Raw genomic sequence first — 22,910 nt, 5'->3', positions numbered from 1 at the left:
TGCCTTATTCCATTGTAATCTATATTTTATCAGAAAATAAGTCATTGCGAATTAGATCTACTGATTATTTGAATTTCATATTCATTTTTCATCGTAATTTGTTTTAAATTCTAGTTGGTGGGTACATTTTAATTTTTTTTTTTTTTTTTTGCTATTTCACAGAGCCTTGCAGACTGAACGCTGAAAGGCATAACAGTCTATAATGATTATGTATGTATGTATGTATGTATGTATGTATGTATGTATGTATGTATGTATGTATGTATGTATGTATGCATTTGTTTTAACGTCGCACTGACACAGACAGGTCTTATGGGAAGGAAGCGGCCGTGGCCTTAATTGAGGAACAGCATTTGCCTGGTGTGAAAATGGGAAGCCACAGAAAACCATCTTCAGGGCTGCTGACAGTTGGGTTCGAACCCACTATCTCCAGGATGCAAGCCTCTAACCGCATGGCCAACTCGCCCGGTTTTTAAAATTTTATCTATCACATCTCGTTCTGTCTTGTACCATTAGGGGCTGATGACCTGGATGTTAGGCCCCTTTAAACAACAAGCATTATCATCTAAATTCTTGTCCTTGCCTTCTTGTAAGTGTTGCAGCTCTTTTCTGGAACATTCCTTAGGTGGCAAGATGCATGTACCTTTTCAACCACCTGCGAGCTCCCTCCCACCAATCCTAAGCCTCTGATAGAGCTGGGAATGGAATTGAGGCTTCTAAGGATGATACCTAATAGCAAAAACTGTTACACTGCAGAAGTGGTCATGTATTATAATTATCATTGTGAGAACTTGGGATAGTTTTTTAGGTATATTGAAACACTCCCTGTTGTGCTCTTCCGTAATTAGGCAGTTTTTATTATAATTACCGAGTATTAGTGATGAATAGGTTTATTTTCATTGTATGTTGTATTGGGATTGAAATGATACGTTATTTTGTACAAATTTATTTTAATGCAAGTCCTCCTAAGTAAATACAATAGTTTAAATATCATAGTAGGCTTATCGGAAATGAATCTGTTATTTCCCTTCTGTTCTAAAATTGTATTATTACTGAACAAATCAAGGGGAAAGTCAACAGTAGAGGCAAGAATATCTGAACAACAATGCATAATTACTAGTGAAAGGATTTGAAGGTGGAAAGTATGGTCAGAAAAGGGGGGAAAATGTTCTGAAAATACATACAAGAAGGTGCAAAAAAGTGTTCATGAAAACACTTAAGTTTACATGAACTTTCGTTATCCCATTTTCTGGGTTCTAATAATTAATAAACTTGTTACATTGGATTACGCACATTATTTCAGGTTTTTTTGACTGTAAGTCACTGGCGCTTTGAGCTCAGTAGATCCTTACATATAGAGAAACTTAATTTGATATCGAGTTTGTCCCTAACACTCATCACCTTCTTCCACTGCTCCTCCTTCTCCATACTTTCTTCTGCTAAACTCTGAATCACATCAGGCAAACACTTGTAACTACACACTTCAAGGAAGTTCTAATTCTAGGTCTTTGTTGTTCAGTAATTGTTGGGCCTGCTTGATGGCTGCTGCATCTGTTTAGTCTAGGGCACATATGAAGCATTTGATTTTATCAACGTTTTTGCAGAGGAAAACTGCACATCTCATCCAACTATCCCAACTTGTGGTGAGAGGAAACTGTGGAAGGTGGAGCCTAGTCACTTCTTTGTACAAAACTTTACTGGGAGCCTTTATGAGATTCTTCTTCGGAGCAGCAATGAAGTCATTTACCCTGCTGTAATTCTCCCTAATACTTTCACAAACACGGTGTAGTCCATGTGCAATACATACCACATGGCTGAGGATGGGGTACATGCCCTTCAGTTGTTGGAAAGCGAAAAGCATGTAGCATGCTTGATCAGTCACCACAAGCCTGACTTTTCATACTGTATTCCGCCTGGCCAGGTTCATACGTGAGTCATTGAATGATTGCATTATTGTGCAGGCATTTGTCTTCTCGAGTTGGTACATTTAAAAAAAAGCATAGGTTTCACCCATTCACCAGATAATAGAAGTACCAATATATTTAAAATGCATCTTTGCAACTCGCCAGTAGTTTCATGTAAAATGCCGACCACCTCTTGTATTTTCTCTAAGGCGTTCTCATAAATTGGCTGTATGTATTTTTTTCTCAGTGCTCTCATCCAGTATTGACCTTTGTATGCGTACTTCTCAAGGAATGATTTGAATGTAGGATCATTTACTGAACTCGTGCAGTGATCGCTGCTTTCCAGATCCTGAAGCGAAAGCGTGTATCAGGGTAGTTTGCGTAGGTTTTGATTTGTAAAGTTCAGTATTCTTTATATGGTTGAAGTACTGGATGTGATGGTTTATTCCGTTTCTTTGATTCTTGTTATCGATTACAATATTTACTTCGCAGACGGCACATCGAAAATGATGCCATCAGTTTTGATAAATTACAGTACATCTTGAATTCCTCTGAAAGTGCATACAACTTCTCGTACAACTTTGACATGATTTTGTTGTGAAAAATATATTCTGGTCTGGACTGGTAAAACACTAAAACAACCAACGAGAGAAAGAGTTGTTGTTATAAAAACATTTGATTATTGTTATTATTAAAGACAATTTAAATTTGCAGTAGCCCATTTAAATGCAATTTATGGGGGACATGTATTTTAATAATAGTAATAATAAAAAAATTTAAACTGATATTTGCAAATTGATGTTTTTATTTTATTATATCTTAACATTCGTAAAAATAATAAATATATCTATTGTAAGGGATATATTCCCCTTATCCCCACCTTATCTATGCTACTGCAGAGATGCCAACTTTCAAGGGAGGTAATCGTAATGCAGCCGTTAGGGCACGGGGGGCGGGGGTGGTCGTAGAATTATTTCTTTCGTGATCTTACTAACTTACATATCATTTAAAGCTTGTAGTTCCTGTTTGGTAAACGCACACTGGTGAAATGCTTTTCCTTTTCATATCATGTGCATCCTCTGCACTAACAGAGCACTTAACAGTTCGGAGTTCATATTAGCACGAAATTCAGTTTTGTTCTTCTTCATCATCCGCATCCAAAACATCGCGGCTACACACACTACAAAACACGTGTGAATGAGATTTTGAGCAACGCATTAAACAGGTTCATTCTTCCGAGTATACCTCCCTAAATTTTTCAACTATATTACTAGCGTCACTAGTCATGGTAACGTAATCACACGTATTTTCCTGCACAAAAAATCGCTTCACTGTTTCAAACCTTTCGCATTTTGAAACACGTTGATGGGGTGAAAGTTCCTTTTGGGGATCATTGAAAGTATCTAGGTGTTAATATAAGGAAAGATCTTCATTGGGGTAATCACATAAATGGGATTGTAAATAAAGGGTACAGATCTCTGCACATGGTTATGAGGGTGTTTAGGGGTTGTAGTAAGGATGTAAAGGAGAGGGCACATAAGTCTCTGGTAAGACCCCAACCAGAGTATGGTTCCAGTGTATGGGACCCTCACCAGGATTACCTGATTCAAGAACGGGAAAAATTGCAAAGAAAAGCAGCTCGATTTGTTCTGGGTGATTTCCGACAAAAGAGTAGCGTTACAAAAATGTTGTAATGTTTGGGTTGGGAAGAATTGAGAGAAGAAGAGTTGCTCGACTGAGTGGTATGTTACAAGTTATAAATCTCATTTTCCAACCGTATTGGAGTTCAGAGTATCAAATTATTATAATTAATGAACCACCTTTCCAATACACAAAATCCTTATATTTAGGATGAAACCATTTAATCACAAATTGGACATGTTTCACTCAACTTTGTGAGCATCATCAGCAATAGTTAACATAAATCATTGGTGGGTCAGGGCCCTGATCCTGGTGTATATCACAAAAGAATGTCTAATATACATTGATATACATTGATAAAAATATATAAATTTAACACTTTAAAAATAATCAATAAGATTATTTATGTCTATTAAAACAAAAATTTTAATCATTCAAATTGTTTAAAATGTAAAACGGAATGGATGGCTTAAATGTTAAAAATAGTATATGGTAATAAGATGTTCTTAAAAATCGTTGTCCAACATATCTACGCTCGATTATAATAGACTGTTTATGATAAAATCAGTTTTTCATATCAGGGTGAGTTCTTATTATAGACTATGTTGCTGTTTTTTAAGAATAAACATGATGAGAAATGCTAAAATCGCACATGATGGTTGAAAAACGAGTTCACTGGTGATAAAATGTCGTCTAGATCGGCGTAATTTTGCCTTTATGGGACTCCTTGCGTTGTAATTTCTGCCATTATTTTATGCAGTAATATGTTGAAATTGTTCTTCTAACTGAAAAATGCTGATCTATTACATCACTGGTGATGGAATGTCGTCTAAATCGGCGTAATTTAGCATTTATGGGACTCCTTGCGTTGTAATTTCTGCCATTATTTTATGCAGTAATATGTTGAAATTGTTCTTCTAACGGAAAAATGCTGATCTATTATATGAAATTGATCGAATGTATCCTGAAAAAGAAAAAGGGGGGAAAATATGAGTGTCGTCTATTGGAAAATTTAAAGAGTGTAGCACTTTAAGGAGATAACGGAAAGCACTTACCCGTTTGTGAACTGGTCCCTTGGTTATTTACTTAGGTTTGACGGTAACTGGCTTACTGCTGCGTGTGTTGTACGAATGCGGTCGCGGAAGGTAGCGGTGAGGGGAAGGGAGGCGGGGCATTGCGCGAGTTGTCGGCCAGTGGGGAAGATGCAATGGTAGGAAGTGTTGTGGGAGTGGCTACTGTTGTTGCTGATGCTACGGTGGTATGTTCCGAGCTGTCAGCGGAGAGATGGCGTGGAATGACATTAGTAGACGAATAAGTTTGAGTGGCATTTATAAAAGTAGGAAAGATGACAATATGAAGATAAAATTGGAATTCAAGAGGATAAACTGGGGCAAATATTCATTAATAGGAAGGGGAGTTAGGGATTGGAATAACTTACCAAGGGAGACATTCAATAAATTTCCAATTTCTTTGAAATCATTTAGGAAAAGGCTAGGAAAGCAACAGATAGGGAACCTGCCACCTGGGCGACTGACCTAAATGCAGATCAGTATTGATTGATTGATTGATTGATTCTGGTTCACACGATTAGCATATATCCTAGAAGAGCAATATATGTAAATTTGGCAACTAAAATCGCAATAAATACTTCTTCAACAGTCACGCACACATTATTCACAATTAAAAGGAGTTTGTCACCACTTCACTGCCAAAATAAAGACAAAAGAACTCGCATACTTGCACGGAAGTCTGATCATGTGACAAACAAAGACAACAACTCCGCAAGATATACCTCTTCACAGATGCCTATATTTCCGGTACTAGAAGCACACACTGTGTTCGGCGCGTGACAAATCGAAATATTCTTAAACGAGGTACAGGAAAGAGGTATAAATTATTACTGAGAAATCCAAAAATAATATGAGAATTCAAGCCGCCTTGTGTATCCTTTTGAACACTTCATACACTTAGATTTAAAAATCAACAAAAAATCGTAATTTGTGGTGTGTGATTTGTAAAGGCGTAATTATAATGGGTAATTCGTAATTATTACGATTGAATCGTAATAGTTGGTATCCCTGCTACTGAAACTGTTCCAGCATCATTATTTCAATTTTAATTTGATTTCACAGTTGCAGGTTGGTCAGTGTTGCTGGGATACGAATTATTGATGATTTTTGTAAATTATATTTTAATACCGCATAATCTCGAATACTACCCACACTGTTTTTTCGAAAATAACGCTTCCAAAATTGGGTGCGGGTCTTATTTAAAATTTTAGGAAATTTATCTTTCTGAATGCGCGTAAATCGGGCATCACCGCTTGGCAACAATGCTCTCTCCCCCTTCAGTATACGCTACTTCCGCGCTTGGCGTCAGTCTCACGCACGTTCTCGGAGTATCAACATGAATTTCACAAGGCGTTTGCGATCCTTTACTGCGAGAGAGAAACTGAAAGTAGTTCGGGAAGCTGAAATTATTGGAAATCGTGCCGCCGGTAGGAAATACAATATTGACGAGTCGTATTCGCGACTGGAGAAAGAAGAAAAATGTGTTATTAACATGTAGTTGTGATCATAGAGGTTTTCGTGGACTGAGTGTACAGTTTCCAGAAGTTGAAAAATAAGCTTTATAAATATGTGACAGAAAGGCGGGAATTGGGATATGGTGTGTCAACCGAAATATGTCAGCTAAAGGCATTAGAGATCGAAAAGGAACTTTCATCAGAAGGGTTTAAGGCAAGCCGAGGATGGGTTTGTATGTTTTATAAAAGAAACGGGTTGAGCGTACGAAGGCGTACCTCAATTTCACAGCATCTTCCTGGTGCCTACGATGAGAAGTTATTGTCGTTTCAGTGTCGCATAATTCGGTTGCGGAAGGAAAATGCACATTTGCTTTCCCAAATTGGCAATGCAGATCAGACGCCAGTCTACTTTGAAATGCCAGTGGACAGGACTGTGAATGTTAAAGGGTGCGAAAAATGTTACCATTAGAACAGGTGGTAATGAAAAACAACGGGGTACAATAATGTTGTGTATTCTCGCCGACGGAACCAAATTGCCGCTGTACATTGTTCTCAAGCGAAATACGCTTCCTAAAAATCTACCCGCTTGTGTTATCGTCAGATCTCAGAACTCCGGCTGGATGGACAATTCACTTGTGGAAGACTGGGTAAAGCGTGTCTGGCAACATGGCCCTGGTTCATTATTGGGACAAAAGAGCTTGCTTGTTCTCGACAGTTACCGCGGCCACACAACAGACTCTGTGAAGAAACACATCAAGGATGTGAAAACCGACCTAGCAGTCATTCCGTGCGGGATGACATTATGCTACAGCCGCTGGATGTCTGCATGAACCGTCCATTTAAAGCAGCCTTGAAACAGCTCTATACAGAATGGATGGCGGTTGATAATCGCACACTGACGCCAAATGGTCGCATTCAGCGGCCGGAAGTTTAGCTGCTCTGTTCGTGTCCCTGGAGACCTGATACTGAAGAGCTTCAGGAAGTAGCATTTCTGATGCTATGCATGGCAGCATGACTACATTTTGTGGGAAGGTGATGATGAAAGTTCCCAAGTTTGTACTGATGATGATGATGATGAACTCGTTGGATATCGTTCTGGAAATGTTTGTTTACTTTTATTTGTGAATTTTCTAATCATTTGATGTGTGTTAGTAAAGATTGTAAATAATTTTGACTTCACTTTTTTAAAAAAAATTTGTTCTTTCAAAATAAGGGTGCGGGTCTTATTCGGTGGCAGGTGGTATTAGAGATTATACGGTATTTATTGACTATTGTTGACTTCTGATTAAACAATATTTTTAAAATCTGGTCAAAAAGAGAAAAATATTTGTCTAATATTTTAAAAACGCAGGGAAAAGTAGGTGGGTGAAGGTCCTGAAGCATGAAATAGAAGGAAAAAGTTGGCAAAATGTAGTAATCTTCCCATTCTCAGAAAAACGTGCAACAAAATGTGTTTATTTTGCTTAATTTCATTTCCCCAGATTAATATACTGACCCAAATGTATGAAAATAGATAAATTTCATACGTAATTATACTTAAATCGTTGAAGACAAAATCATAAAATAATGGAAAGTAATGCAGTACATTTTTTCAAAAAGCAGAACCTGTCAGACATGCAGCTTATTGGGAGCCATGGCCTGCCAAGACAATTGCTGCCTGGCCAGATGGCTTGCAAGTATTGGATCACAATGTGATAGTCATGACGACAGCTGTGTTGTTTGGTTTCGTTGACTGTGTCTGTTGCCTCTCATGTCAAGTAGCTCCTGTGTTGGTCTCGCAAGGCCTAGTGAACCCCGCTCCAGCCCTTGGTCTGGAATTAAAATCTTGGTATGAGCTGACAGTTGTATCCCTTGTACCCAAGACCTCTCAGTAATAGGCAGACATATAATCCCAGCACCACAGGGCTGACACCAATAAATTTTTCCACTAATGTAAATTATTTTGTCAAGCTTGATAACAATATCAGAACTCTTTCAGAACGTTAAAGAAAAGACTTGTTATGCTGTAGGAAGTGCTGTTTCATACAGTTGTATTTACAGAATATAATTTCATATCGTAAAGAAATAGATCTCAGTGAGGGAGAAACCTAGTAATATTATTATGTACCAACTTGTGTATAGAAAGATAGGATCATGAATAAGACTTAGTCATTATTTTCTCCTCTCCATTAGTTATTGAATACACTGTCTGACAAAAAAAGTTAAGCGGCCAGGAGTGGTTGAAAGTGAATGAAACTACATATGCTGAAAGACCATGTGCCTTTATTGAACTGATTACAATATGAGGTAAAAGAGACAAGGCTGTTGGCAGTTACAGGTGGAAAGCTGGCGCCAGGTCAGTAGGGTGTTGCACCCCCCTGGCCCTTATGTGGTTCGAAATGGTGTCAAACAGCCTTTGGATCCTCTCCTGAGGCAAGTTCGTCCACAGTTGTTGTAACTATCACTCCAGATCCTGCAGCTTGGTACTGGGACTGAGTCCCCTTCCAATGTCATCCCACACGTGTTCAATGATGGGAGAGGTCCGGGGATCTTGTAGGCCATGGGAGGACCTCTACATGCTTAGGCAGTCCATAGATACACGTGCTGTGTGTGGATGTGCATTATCTTGTTGGAACACTGTCCCAGGGTGCTATGCTATAAGGGGTAGGACGTGCAGATGCAGAATGTCTATGACGTATCAATGTGCTGTCAAATTCTGCCGAAGCACTATTAGAGGTGACCTGAATGCATATCCTATGGCTCTTTATACCATGATGCCAGGGATTACGGCTGTGTCTCTTTCCACAATATGGACAGGATCTGCCTTCGACACCGCCAAACCTGCACACCATGGTCATCGGAGGTTATGGAGAAGCAGGACTCGTCACTGAACATGATGTGATGCCAGTCTTCCTCGGTCCATGTCTCCCGGGCAAGGCACCACTCCAAACGCAAGCGTTGGTGTTCTGGAGTCAATAGCAACCGCCGCATGAGGCAGTAGGACCTCTGTCCGGCGGGTGTGAGTCGCCGAGACACTGTGCAGGAACTCGCAGGGTGTTGTAGAATTCCCAGTACGTGTTCACGTATGGCAGGTGCCAAAGTTATGGCAACCCGCAATACTTGGGCGCACCATACGACTGTCCTCCCTCGGGGTGGTTTTTCTTGGTTGACCCGAACCTGCCCGAAGTGATCGAGTGCTCTCTTGTACCCATTGAGTCCAACATTGGGACACTGTGACATCTGAATGGCCCACATGCCTGGCAATTGCAAGATACGACCAACCAGCCTCGTGTAGTCCTGCAATGTGGCCTCTGTCAAATGCTGTCAGTTGGTGGATAGGCCGTCTTAACACATTGGGGAGGCATCATGGTTGCTTCATACTGTACATAATCCTCTCTGCACATCTTGCTTAACTGTCCGACTCACGCAAGTTGACTGGTAACAACTTAACAACAACAGGACGGTGTCATCACGAATGCACTGTGGTGGGCGTTCCACACATTACAGATCCTTGTAAATCTAATCATTTACTCACACTTCTATGGTATGCATGTATACCAAAATGGGAAAATATTGGACCACTCATTCTGGGTGCTTAACTTTTTTGTCAGGTAGTGTATGTTGTTGACATGATTCAGAAATGGTTGCTTATTTAAGGGTTAAGTTTATCATGCTCATCAGCCCATGAAGAAGTTTGGGCAGAAGAATTGATCAGTAAAAAGTTGAAGTCCCATGGTCAGTACTGGGCAAGAAACACTTTCAAGGGTGTCAGAATTGTTAAATTGGATCCTTTCAAATTTCTCTTCCCTTACCAACAAGGGCGCCCATACCCGGGGGCAAGGTGGGGCCGTGGCCCCCCTCTAGCTCTCAGAGAAAGGCAAAAATCTAGTGTAGTCACGTGTTTTCATTTCAAGAAAATGATTTAAAAGTTAGTATTACATAAAAGCGGTAGGACTGTCCTACCACCAACAGGCAGCAGATACCGTGGGTTATTCTACCGCAGAATACAAATCGCCATTTATCTTCCAAAATACTAAAATTACTACGTACCCCCAGGTCTGGGCCCCCCTTTAGAAACTGTCATACGGGCGCCCATGCTTACCAAGTCATATCAGAATTGGTTGCTTACATTTTATGCCTGATCATTTTTTGTGTTCAGAGGTGTGTTGTTTCGTGTGTAATAACTATTGCTTTAAAAAAATTAGTATTCATTGAAGCATTAAAAGAAAATTGATGTTTGTGTCTGGAAAATTTGAGGGTGTTTTTTTAAAACATATATATAAAATCTGCTGAGCATATTGCGTAATACATTCATATCTGAGTAGTTTAGTTTTATTGATAACCACTGTTTAGCATTCCTTGTAATTGTGTTATTTTGTTTCAATTGAGTGCTATATGGACAAATGCTATGCAGTACTAAAACACTTACACCACTATTATATGGTATTTAATTTTTTAAGTCTTATTTTCATGCTAATTTTTGTGTGCTCACATATTTTTTATTGTTCAGAAGGCTAAAAATGTTATTTGATGTTATTTTGTGTTAAACTGTAATGAATTTGTGGTCAGTCTTTCTTCATATCCAAAGTTAAACGGAAATGTTCTCTCTCGATAGAGGAGTGCCCCTACATGAACATTGTTTGTTCAGGTGATGTTAACCAGCTCATCAAGCAGCCTGAATCTGAGTCTTTGTACACGACACGTCATTTGTTAGATCCTCAAGTCTCCTCTGGCGTTTCAAAAATATTATCTTACAAGGTAAACCGGATGAGTCAAGTACCCAGTTCGCTTCAAGCTGTCTTATATTATGGTTTTCAGCCTTTTTATAACTCCAGTGGAACTGTTGTGGTAGAATAGGAATTGTTCATCACCCTACAAAAATTTTACTGCCCGTCTGATTTTCTCCTTTAAAATTTGTGTATTTGCCCATCTTTAATTGGCTGCTGAAAATATTAGTTTGAATTTTCGTTTGCAAAGTATACCATTGACCATGTCATTGCATTGATCTGCATTAATGAAATGCTTGTTCTATTGCTTTTTTTTTTTTCCCTCCTTTTTGGAACATCTTTATTGGTGGTTGAAGACTGAGCTGACATCTGGCATTCTTTAGTTTTTGATGACGTTGCAGCTTTGTGTTAAATGGAATTTAAAATCCCATGCCATATTAAACAGCCTTTAATGCCTACATTTTAGATCCTTGCCTTACCATTGTGCTCACAATTTTTGGTGGATATATTACTATGTAAAATTATTTTATCCTAGTATAAGTAACTGAGCAATTGACTAACATGAACCTCTAAAAAAAACCATAGTAGTGTGAATTTCAAACTCCTGCTCCTAGTAAGCTATTCAGCAATTGCAGTAGTGTGAATGTCTTTTGGCTTCCTATTTCTTTACTGTATGAAAATTGAAATATCTTTTAGAATTGAATAAATTATCTGAAGTTATTTTAAAGGTCCAACCCTGGCACTCCAACTCAACCTCGTCGTCCGGATTTCATCGGTGTTGGGGGCATGGCTGGAGGTCCACCTTCATATTATGATTTCCAACATCAGCAGCAACACATGGGAGGAGCACATCCTCACCATGGTGCACAACCACATGGAACTTCACGGGGTGGACCACCTGCTGGCAACTACGGAAGTCCTCAGCGTAGATTCTTGTCTGAAGGGGAACTTGTTCGGCAAGGAGCTTCTGGTGGGGACCTTGCATATTCTCGCACCAATAATACAGTGGACAATATACGTGAGCTTGCTGGTTCACCTCAGCGAGGTGTGTATATGTGGAAGGACACTTCTCCAGGTGCATATGGCAGTGGTGGTAACGGTGTAGCAGCCCCAGCACATCACCACCAGCAAAGAGGACCTGGCTACGATTACTACAGATCCAATCCAACAAGTCCTACCCAGCAACAGCAAATGTACAGCCAGCGTCCTCCAACGTCTTCATATTACCCTCCTGTGAGAGGTGGAGTTCCCGTATACCCTCCTTCACAGTCCCCCCAGATAAAGCGTAAAGCCATGGCTACGCCTACCACTCCTACTGCCGTTGTGTCTTCGTGCGAAGGAAGACGACCTAGCCCGGGATCTAGAAGACCCATGTCATTTGTGCGAGCATTAGAAATGACAGACTCAATGGAATTAACTTCAGCCTCACCGGGAACTCCACGCTCTGAGCATCGCATTGTTGCTGTGGGTGGTCCTATGGGGGGAACACCTACTTCAGTTATGCAAGACTCTCATCGAAGTTCCACTCCTACGCCAGATAGGGCCAGTGTTTACGATATGAACTATGAAATCTCTGTATAGGGAAGGCTAGGCCCGGTGGGGACGCGGGTCTGCGGCTACTCTCGTAATAAAACTTTGCCTCAGCACAGGCAGGCAACCTATAGCTATGTTGCAGGGGCTCGAACATTTCCCATGGCACGGCGAGGTTGCAGGCCTCCTTACTGAAGTTGTTAGGACTGACAGTTGCTTTGTAAGGAAGGGAATAATTAATGTGATTGCTCCCCTGCTTAAACTCAGTAAGAATTTTTACCCTGAAAGATTTTGACTTGATACAATTTTTTATTATGTCGTACAAAGAACTCTGCAAAATAGAGACAGTGTGTTAATGGAGGTGTGATTGTCAACTAGTTTTGTGGTGTATGTTGGTGAGTGAACAAGAATTCCACGTGTGTGTGGTAGTAATTGTGGAGGGAGACCGTTAATTTGGTATTAAAATTGTGCCATAAATCGTAAAGCATGATCAAGTGAGGAAAATTGAAAAATTAATAGTCTGAACTAACCCAAATTTCATACACTGACATGTCCAGAATGACCTGTATGTGATGGAAAAGCGGCGTATAATCATTTCTTCAAGCTGTTTTGTAATCTTGATAGCAGCTTAAAATGAATGGCTGTGAGAGATTTTCATTGCTTGTGAAATTCATTTGTTTATTGCATGCATCTGTAGCATATATTGTTCTATTGATTTTCAGTCTTATTTGCATGTTTTCCCCTTAATGTAAATTGCACCGTATCATCTACTTCTGTTTCATTGGTGGAATATTGCTTGCTATTTATGTAAGTTCTACAAGAACTCCCAGTGTAAGGTGTAATTTGCATGATTAAGGAAATATCCTGTTTCTGGAAGGAGTTATTCACATTTGTCCTTCAGATTGCTGTTTTCCAATTCTATTTTCTTTTGTATGCAGGATGATAGATACATACAGAAATTGTAAAAATTATATTTCCCTCATAAGATCAGAGTGCCACTTCCATTCTTTTGGAAGTGTTGCAATGGATTCAGGTAGATTGCAAAACTAATAAAGTACATTGGCAGTATGTGAAATTACAGTATTACCACTCCGTGCTGATGCATCCAATTTTTCAGTCACTACAAATGTGCTTGTGAAATTCATTTGTTTATTGCATGCATCTGTAGCATATATTGTTCTATTGATTTTCAGTCAATTGAAATCAAACATACATGCCAACAATTGTTGTAATTCCATATCAGCAGATCAGGCTTGGTCTAGGTGGTAGTTTTGAATGAACTGCACAGTAAGAAGGGGATTTGTATAGGTCCTATACCCACTTGCTATCAAGCCCTTTAATTTATAAATTTACTAGTTTCTGAATTTGATCTTCTAGTTCATTAAAAAGACTTAATTTCTTAAATCAGGATTTTAACAGTGTTTATGATAGGGACACAAACTGACAGTATTTGTAATTCTTTCATGCCAAGGCTTAAGGGTATGTCAGAAATAGCTAGTTTTCAGGACAGATATTTGAAATTTTTAAAGCAGTGAGGGCATTAATTGTAAAATGTTGGAAATGAATAAAATATCAGTATATTTCAGGAAGATTTATCTTAATTTTTAATAATAGTTTTTTTCTGCAACTGTTAAAAATTAAATCAGCGAGTTGTACTATGAGGAACCAAATAATAAAGTGACTTGTACTCTTAAGCCCTGGCACAAAATAATTATCTTTTCAGACAAACAGTGTTACATGCATGATATGATACTGATATTATGTAAGATATCGAATTTCAGAATTGTCAGTAATGTTTGTAAAGAACTGCTTCATATTCCAGAGGTTAGTATGTGGTGGATTGAACAAGATGTGAGCTTAACAAGCCCCACATTTTTCTGTAATAGCCGTTAGAATAATTTACTCCTGTGATTCTGAAATTATTTGACAGAACACTTGTTATAAAGAGCTGAACAACACCCTCCGCCGGGTTGGTCACAATCTTGCTCAGCAGTTAGTATATTCCTGACATTCTTATGATATGATTGTCAAACAGATGTAGGGATAAAACGAGTTGGATAGGTAAGGGAGAGGTAAATTTAAATTCAACTAACCGAACCTATAAAGCAATATTAATGAGATATGCGTCTTATACTTAGCCACACAAATATTAATTCCTTGGTAAGTTGCTCTTATTTTTCCCAGTTCATTTTGATTTATATGCTTGAGATAGATGCATCAAATGAACCAACAAATATTTACTGAAAATGTTTGTTATAGAGGATAATTTAACCATAAAATTAGTTCCCTTCATTGGTGCCAATGTGTGGATAAAGAAATCTTTATCACCCTTGTGGAATGCAAATTAATACATTTAAATCATTTGCATTGTGATTTTAAAACTATAAAAGATTAAACTGAGCCTTAGGAATTTTTTCCATGCAGCTGAAAGCATTGAAGCCATGGGCATTTTGCAAAGAATTCATGTCTCGTGTCAGTTGGTTTAAAATGTGTCAAAATATTGTATATGTAGACTTTTGGGTCTCTGCATTGTCCAGCATGTTTAGATCCTACCATTAAATTAGCCTTCAAGTAAAGTACAAGAAAAAAGTATTTGGGCTGAATTACAATTAGGTACCTGAGAAATATTTTACTCACTTACAATTAAAAATTACTTTTTCAACAAGTAATTAGTGGAATTGCAATTACTTTACAGAATGCTGGTCTTAAGGAAATTGCTGACTCTCTTTATCACATGGGGCTGGAATGATACTAAAATCTGCAAGGAAAAATACTTTATTTCATTTTTGTTTTTGTTTTTCTAAGCCTAGAGAATTACATGAGACTACATGTAAACATACCTCGAAACTTGCAAAATGATTTCTTCCCATAGTTTGTATTTTAGTTAGCGACTTTCAGCATTTGAAATAATTTGACATTTATTTTGCAAAATAATTGGTTCTGAAAATTTTCATAGCTAAGTCTCAACCTCTTCGGGGAAAGTACATCTTTCTTCATTGAAAAATCGCTCCCTCGAGAGAATATCTGTGTGCAGTTTTCAGAACATATCCCCCCCCAAGCAGTGATGGGTATTATAGAATACATTTGATCTTTCTGGAATTACTGGAGAGGTAAGAAAGAATCTCTTCCAGCCCTAATGAAGCTACTGATTCTGCTGTAGTAGAACTGAAAAGTTACCTTCATTATCACTTCCACCCTTCCCCCCCATTTCTGCTTCCATGTAATATATATCGATTACTGGAATGTAACGACTACCGATTTTTAACTTTGGATGCGAGCACTATCACCTGAGCTGCTTAGCCCAGCAACAAGTTCTTTTTTCAACTGACTGAACAGTAAAGGTTGCTCGGATATTTCCAGCAAGACAGGGCTACAGCACGTACCACTTGTAATTCAGTGAATCCAGTGCGTGATGTTTTGGGGGACAGAGGAATTGGTGCAGGTTTATGGCCAGTTTGCTCTACCAACGTAATGCCTTGCGACATCTATTTAGGAGATGTATTGAAATATAGTATATAGACGTAACCCCTGCACCATAGAAGAAATGATAAATGCTATTCGCACCAACATTTTGAAGCTTTATGGGGCTGAATTGTAGACAGTGAATTTCAGTATCACACACAACACTTGTCTCTAGGCTGAGGGAGAGCATTTTCAATACTTACTGTAAAGGCAGTTCGACAACCTGCGAAAGAAGATGAGTAACTACCTGGCTCGACTCTCCTTTCTGGGGTAAGTTTTATTGTTTCTCTATCTGAATATCCATTCATGGTAGTTGAAGGGTTTTCTGTGGGCATATGAGAATGATGTGATAGTGACTGCACTCTTGTTTAGACACGCAGCGTGCAGGAAGGACAGCAAACTTTTCGAAACGGTCCTGTATTTTAACTGCACACAGCTGTAGATTTTACTTCTAGAATATTTTAACCAGTTGAGCTGCATCCTTTTGTCCATGTAGCTTCGGGCTGCTGCACCTCGTGAATGGTTAATAAGTGGCCAACATTTCACCATCATTACAGTAGACCTTGTCAAGGCTAACTGGTAAGTGGAGGATTAGTGAGGTCATACTGCACAATGAATGTGCTATCATCTGGGGGTAGTGCAGGACTCTTCTTATTTTCATAACGCGAGTTTTCAGATGTATCCTATAACAGGCTCCTTAACTGGGAAAAAAAAAAAGAGAGAATCCATAGAACTTCTAAAACACCCAAATAACTTCTATAGTTTACTGCTATCCTATATCTGGAAATTAGCTTACAAACATACAGAGTTCTGCATTACCCTCCCTATCACTATCAAAGGGTATAGAAGGGTCCACCTATTCAACACCATTAGCTTGTATATTGTCTTATAAAACTGGGACTAGTTTTGACCCCATATATATATTGGGTCATCTTCAGCCATGATCCAGTTGGAAGACATATGTACACATATAACCAATAATAAATTAAACAATCTGGTATGCCACAATTTACAATCTTAATTTAAAACATTGATGAAGTCCGTGGCTGAAAATGACCCACTCGAAACTAGCCCCAGTTTTATAAGACAATATACAAGCTAATGGTATTGAATAGGTGAACCCTTCTCTACCCTTTGATAGTGATCAATTGTCAATACGGAGCATAATGAAATTCATAACTTATTACCCTCCCTATGACAGCACTTTCACTGCACAGTTCGACCTCAAGTGTAAATATTCCTGTCTTTTACCTCTGCTAATCAATTAGCCTTGATAAAGCCTACTGCATTGATACCAAAACATTAGCCACTCACCAACCTAGGACATGGCACAGCAGCCCAAAACACTACAGACAATAGCACAAGTTTTGAGTGCAATATTTTACGAAGCAAGATCAGTTGAAATGCAGTTGCCTTATGGCAGTAGATGTGAGGACATAATGATATTCAGAGCAACCTGGTAGATCAAATTTTCTTCTCTAATTTTGTACTTTTGTACAACACTTGATTAGCCCTATAATTTAGGCTATATATCTCATAGATTATAAACATCTAGAGAAGAAGATGCTGATTGGCTCAACTTTCCTTATTTTATAGTTTTTCAGGAAGATAGTTTTTGATGAAATGTCCTTTACATTTTACTATCCCCAGGCAGTTTGTGTCTCCAAATATGTATATAACAAATCTATATCATTTTGTAGAAAGTATCCACAATGCAAAATGAAAGATTCTTGCAAAAAAAGAGTATACTATTCTCCAATCTATGTCAGCTCATGCTGTCTAGCATCAAGTGTGTGGGCAACGTGTGTGTCAACACATCAACTTTGGACCACTTTTAATGGATATGCTCAAAGAATTTTAAGTACCTTAGTGAATTTGTTTTATCATTGAGTAAGTGTAAATATTAAAGAGCACAAATGTAGGTCGAAACCACCAGATGATAATGCGTTATGAAACACATTTGTTGCAGAAGTTACTGGAACTTGCTGGGAGTGCAGTTAATGACGCTCTACTCTTATTACCTACTGAGATGTTATTCCCAAGATCATAAAAGGCCTCTGATGAGAAATTCTTAACTTCACTCATACTTATTCCCACCAGTTTCTATACATAAACCAATATTTGTTCTAATATATGCTAAGAAATTCTATGCTAGAATAAAAATTGAAATTAAGGTCATATTGGTAATATTAATTATACATAATTTTTAATAATTTGATGTGTTCAGATTTTTTTAAAAAAATCTCGCTCAAGGACATTTTCTTTGCTTGTGTACCATTGAGGAACAGTTTGTTGCTTACCATTATTCACTTTAAATGTTTGCTCTCAGTGGAGATGAGAAAGAAACTACTCAACATGTGACCTATGACCCTGTGTAGACAGCTTGCCTGTAACTACGCATTTTGTTTAAATGTTTATTTTGCTTGGGCATAAGGTTATTTTTAATGCTATATCATGAGCATATATACAGTAGCCTGAAAATTATAGAATTGTGGTGAAAATAAAGAAAACACTTGTTATTTCATTTATTTGAAATCATATATGTACATATCAGGTATACTCTTAAGATAAGCTTGAGGGTAGAGGGCTGCAATTCATCTCCTGCCTGTTGACATTGTTACTTGGCTGGAGGTGCTTCAGATCTTTTAGACATGGAATACCATTGATAAGAGTAGGCCAGTAATATATTCTGCCAAATGCTCTATATATTGAAGCTAATTCACTCCTCCATGGTAATTCTCAAGAAATTGATTGTGGTGGTCATAAAGAAAGGAAACAGTAAGGAACTATTTGTTGTTGTCTTACCTTTTTATACTTCGATTTTTTGCTACTATAGGATTTCAGTTAGATTTTTCACAAAGTAAGGTAGAATAAAACTACTTCAACAATCCTTTATTTTGTCATGCATATCAATAAGAAATTGAAATGAAGGTCCACCTATTCAATATGATGTCAAATAACTTCATCAAATCATGATGTTTATATTGTATGATTTTGTCATGCATGTTAACAACACATGACAGTCTGTCTTTCTTCTCTTCATCACTGCCAACACGATACACTCTCCATTATCAGTGAGCCTACTGGTCATACCTCCCAGGTAACATGGTACCCATGGTTTCATGTACTCAGCACAGCTTGAAGTTTGCCTTGAACCCTCGTGATCACCTTTGCGCCAAACGTCGCAAGTGTCCTGGGGTTTTACCTGGTAATACAATAAGGACCAAGGTTTTTTTTAATTTAATTTTTTACTTTGATGCCGGATCCTGTGTATGCCTCCTAGCAACTAGGTCCCCCACCTGGTATTGTCTGGCAGGGCAGCAATGTCGGTTGAAAAACTTCTTGTTCTCTTGCTGAACCTTGAGAATTTGTTATGCATCCTCTTTCACATTTCCTAGTTTTTTCCCTAGAATTCTTCTACCAGCTTTTCTTTGATGAGATCATCAATTCTTAGGACTGTCATGTTCGTCATTTTGACTTCAGTCAACAACTCCTCTGAGTCCTTCCAATATTGTGATGATATGTAGAGTTGATAGCTTGTTGCACAGCTTCTGTGTATATGTACTAGTTTGCTGGGTCCAATGTTGCATGTTTTGCAAGAATGGGAACAATTACCAAGATAATTATATTGACCTGACCATCTGCTTGACGTTAAACTGAAATCAACATGTGTTTTGATATTTTCAGTTTTGCAGTAATCCTCAAACTCGTCAGAGGTGGTCTTAACAATCTGTAAGATGAGGATTTCCAAAGATTGGTTTTTTAGGCTTCCAGTCTGTCCATGACTTCTTTTGCAGTAGTAGATTTTGTGGGGTACAACCAAACAAATTTAGTAAGATTATCAACCACCCAAAAAATGTGACTATAACCATTATGACTTGACTCCAATGGTCTGAGATCTACATGTGTGTGTGTCTAGAGGCACTCTTCCCTTGGTCACAAGGTGCAGGAATCCTTCCTTTTTTCCAATTCTTCCAGTTTATCAAGACACATTTTACACGATTGATATTTTGTTTTCTTTGTCATACTAAGGATGTAATATTCTTTCTTGGCTAGGTCTTTGTTATCTTAATGTAGAAATGACCGCGCTACTGGACACTATTGAGGATTTTATACTGCATAGCTTTCGGTACAACAAAGATCTCTTAGCGATTGCAGAAAGTATGCCATCGTGAATCATGGTGCCGTTATATCTTCTGGATGGCACAAAGACCTTTATCTTCTCACTGTGCTTTTCACACTCTGAAATTGCATACAGAACAGGGTGCAGGCTTACAGTATCAGCAAGTCATATTCTAGTTCCACTTTGGAGCCCTATAGTATATTGGAATTCCTTCAGCATCAGAGCCCATCTTGATACTTCTGGCGTCAGATCCTTTTTACTCATTGTCCTTTGAAAAGCAGCACCATTTGGTCTGTGATTATTTTTAAATCAATTCCAAGTAGGTCCGCTCAGAAATTTTCAAGTGCAACAAAGATTGATAATTCTTACAGCTTGTAGCTATGGCACTTCTTGTGATGTAGTTTTTTGCCTATGAAATATACAGGATATACAGCTGACCACTGGTGATTTCTGCGACAACATGGGTCCATATCCTAGTTTACTTGCCTCACATCAGTATGTCCTCCATCTCATATAATGAATTATAAATGTTCAAAACACCATTTATAGATAAAGCTTCCTTCAACATTTCTAATGAAATTCTCTGCCTGTTAGAAAACTAAAATTCTTTATCTTTTGTCAGCAATGATTTAGCAATAACCAAGTATTCTGGTATGAACTTTATGAAATACCCAGTTAAACCCAGGAAAGCCTGCACTTGTTTGGCATTTCTTGATTCTGGAAACTTTACAACCTTATTTTTCTCTGGTGCTGGATGAATTTGTTTGTCCTCCATGATGTGTTCTGGAAGCTCTTTTATTCTTCAGTAAGTTATTTTTTCTTGTTTTAATTCCACTCCATACTGTCTAGCTGTGTTAACATATTCACTACCAGCTACCTGTTAGCCTTTTGAAAGCCCCAGCCCAAGATATTTTAAATGGATTATTTTAGAGGCTACCAATGTTTACTTTTTTTTTTTTCTTTCAGTATTTTAAAAGTTATTGAAAGGAACTAACAAAGAAAAAAAATTGAAATTTTCACTGTACATTAAGGATGAGTTCTGGTAGAACTTGAGTGTGTGGCATCTTGTGTTACACGTGCAGTGATTTTTCTAAAAAAAAGGTGAGTACCTTGTGAAAGGATGTTGAACTGTGGCAATCACTTATTCTGTGTACAACTTAATTTGTTAAGTAGAAATAAGTAAACAAACATAAATATCATAGTCCAAAAATGTATCTCCATAGGATATAGGAATATATGTACGCTTCCCTTTTGCACTGATATCTTCACTAAATATGGGGGGGGGCAGAAGTATGAAGCATCCTGATCGGCGCCTTTGTTCAGGGGTAATAATGCCAAAGACATCATCATTTTCACTTCTCATTACAAGTTAATTTTCGGGCTCATTTTCACTAACTTATCGTCTGAAACCCCATTATACAATATACTATTGATTTCTTCTCCAGACAATGGCCTATAAGTAAAACAGTCACTTTTATTTCAGAAACCGTATGCGGAGTGTAATTCTACGCGCCATTTCTCACAGCACTAGCAGGCTACAATGCCATCAGGAAACATGCCTTTCCAAGGAAAACAGAAGGTGAACGACTTAGTTGTTTAAGCATAAAAGTTAAAAGGAAATGTCCAAAGTCCCCTTTTACTGACAACAAAAATTACTACTGGCTATGGTCACATTCTTTCAGAGAAAGAATTCAAAACCAGAGTGCAGTCGTCCAAACTACCAAACTCCTGTATGAGAGGCAGGTACTGGCTTTCCTTAGAGGGGTTAACTCCTCCATGGTAGTAAATGTGTTGAGTAATGTCTTGAAGCAATGTAATGCATCATCATCATCATCATCCATGGCAGGGATTATTTACTCATATATGTAGATAAGTAGGTACTGCACCTTGCACCACTAACGGGCGAAGGACACAGTTAATGGATCATTGGAGCACTGCTGCAGAATTTCACAAACCAATGGTATTTTCCAACACTGAAACTGACCAGCATAAGTAAAAAGTGCAGTGTATTTTCTACTTCATGATTCCACAGGGACAGGAAAAAACTCTTTTCTTTAAGTTGGGCGTACTGAATACTCTTGTACCTTATAACCTGCCAAGTGTATCTTCTGTTAGTGGCAATGGGTAAGCCAACTTTTAGGATTATCTTGTGCTTATGATAGGCATTGCATGAACATAGGAAACCATCCTTCTTTTGTACGACTACCGCAAGACTGACATACTATGAAGAAGTTGGTTCATTGATTCCTTCTTCGAAACAATTGTTCACGTCTGTGTCAGAACTGCTTGTTTTGGCAAGTTCATTAATCAGAGATCATTTCTTCATCTTGTTGCTTGTAGTCTTCCTTCGTTGTAAAAAAAAGTCTGTCTTGTGTGCTCAGATAGAAAGATGATAGGGAGCAGACATGAAACAAAGTTTCTGTGACATGTGACCAAAATTCAGTTTACATGTAGGGGTAAAACGTAGTCTATAGATATGGTTCTGTTCTAGCCTATCCAATCCCCTCCTTGGGCAAAGGCCTACCCCAATTTCTTCCAAATCCTTATGTCACATGCAGTGGTAGTGATTATTTTAAAAGGAAGTACAACTGGCTAACCATACTCTATTAACACTAATCAGAGGAAAAATGGAAGGGGTCTGACACTTGGAAGAATGAAGATATTGGCAAAAGAAAGGCCCCTTGATCCACTTAGTTGCCTTTTACAACAGGCGGGAGATACTGAGGATGTACTCTACTGCTCACTCTCTCGTTCAGTCCTTGTTCAAATTGGTTCCACAACCCATTTCAGAACATCAGACTATCGGAAGGGCATCCATCTATCCTTCTCGGGGGTAGAGTTCATTTATAACTCTTCTTCATGGGATCCATTCTCACTATATGACCTGCACAATTCCATTTTTTAGTCCAAATTTCTCTTCCACTCTGGTCTTGTGCCTGATTTTAGTACTTTGTAGACAGTCCTTCTGGGAAATTCCTAGCAACTTCTTTCCATACTTCCCTGTTAGTTGCTCAGTTTGC

The 22,910-nt window shown here is 38.3% G+C and overlaps 1 protein-coding gene across 4 annotated transcripts in view; it reads left to right on the top strand.

Annotated features, from left to right (window-relative positions):
• Positions 1-21,367, top strand: part of Zdhhc8 (zinc finger DHHC-type containing 8) — a 297,113-nt gene extending 275,746 nt beyond the window's left edge. For all 4 annotated transcript variants that reach the window (XM_067141524.2, XM_068226294.1, XM_068226293.1 and 1 more), the window contains one exon: positions 11,504-21,367. In XM_067141524.2, coding sequence (XP_066997625.1) covers positions 11,504-12,356 — 853 coding nt within the window. In that variant the 3' untranslated portion in view covers positions 12,357-21,367. The remainder of the gene's footprint in view (positions 1-11,503) is intronic.
• The last annotated feature ends 1,543 nt before the right edge of the window (positions 21,368-22,910 follow it).

This window comes from Anabrus simplex, chromosome 2, assembly GCF_040414725.1.
Source record: "Anabrus simplex isolate iqAnaSimp1 chromosome 2, ASM4041472v1, whole genome shotgun sequence".
Classification (NCBI taxonomy): Eukaryota; Metazoa; Arthropoda; class Insecta; order Orthoptera; family Tettigoniidae; genus Anabrus; species Anabrus simplex.
The sequence above is the reverse complement of the archived record's forward strand: the minus strand, read 5'-3'. Positions and strand labels throughout refer to the sequence as shown.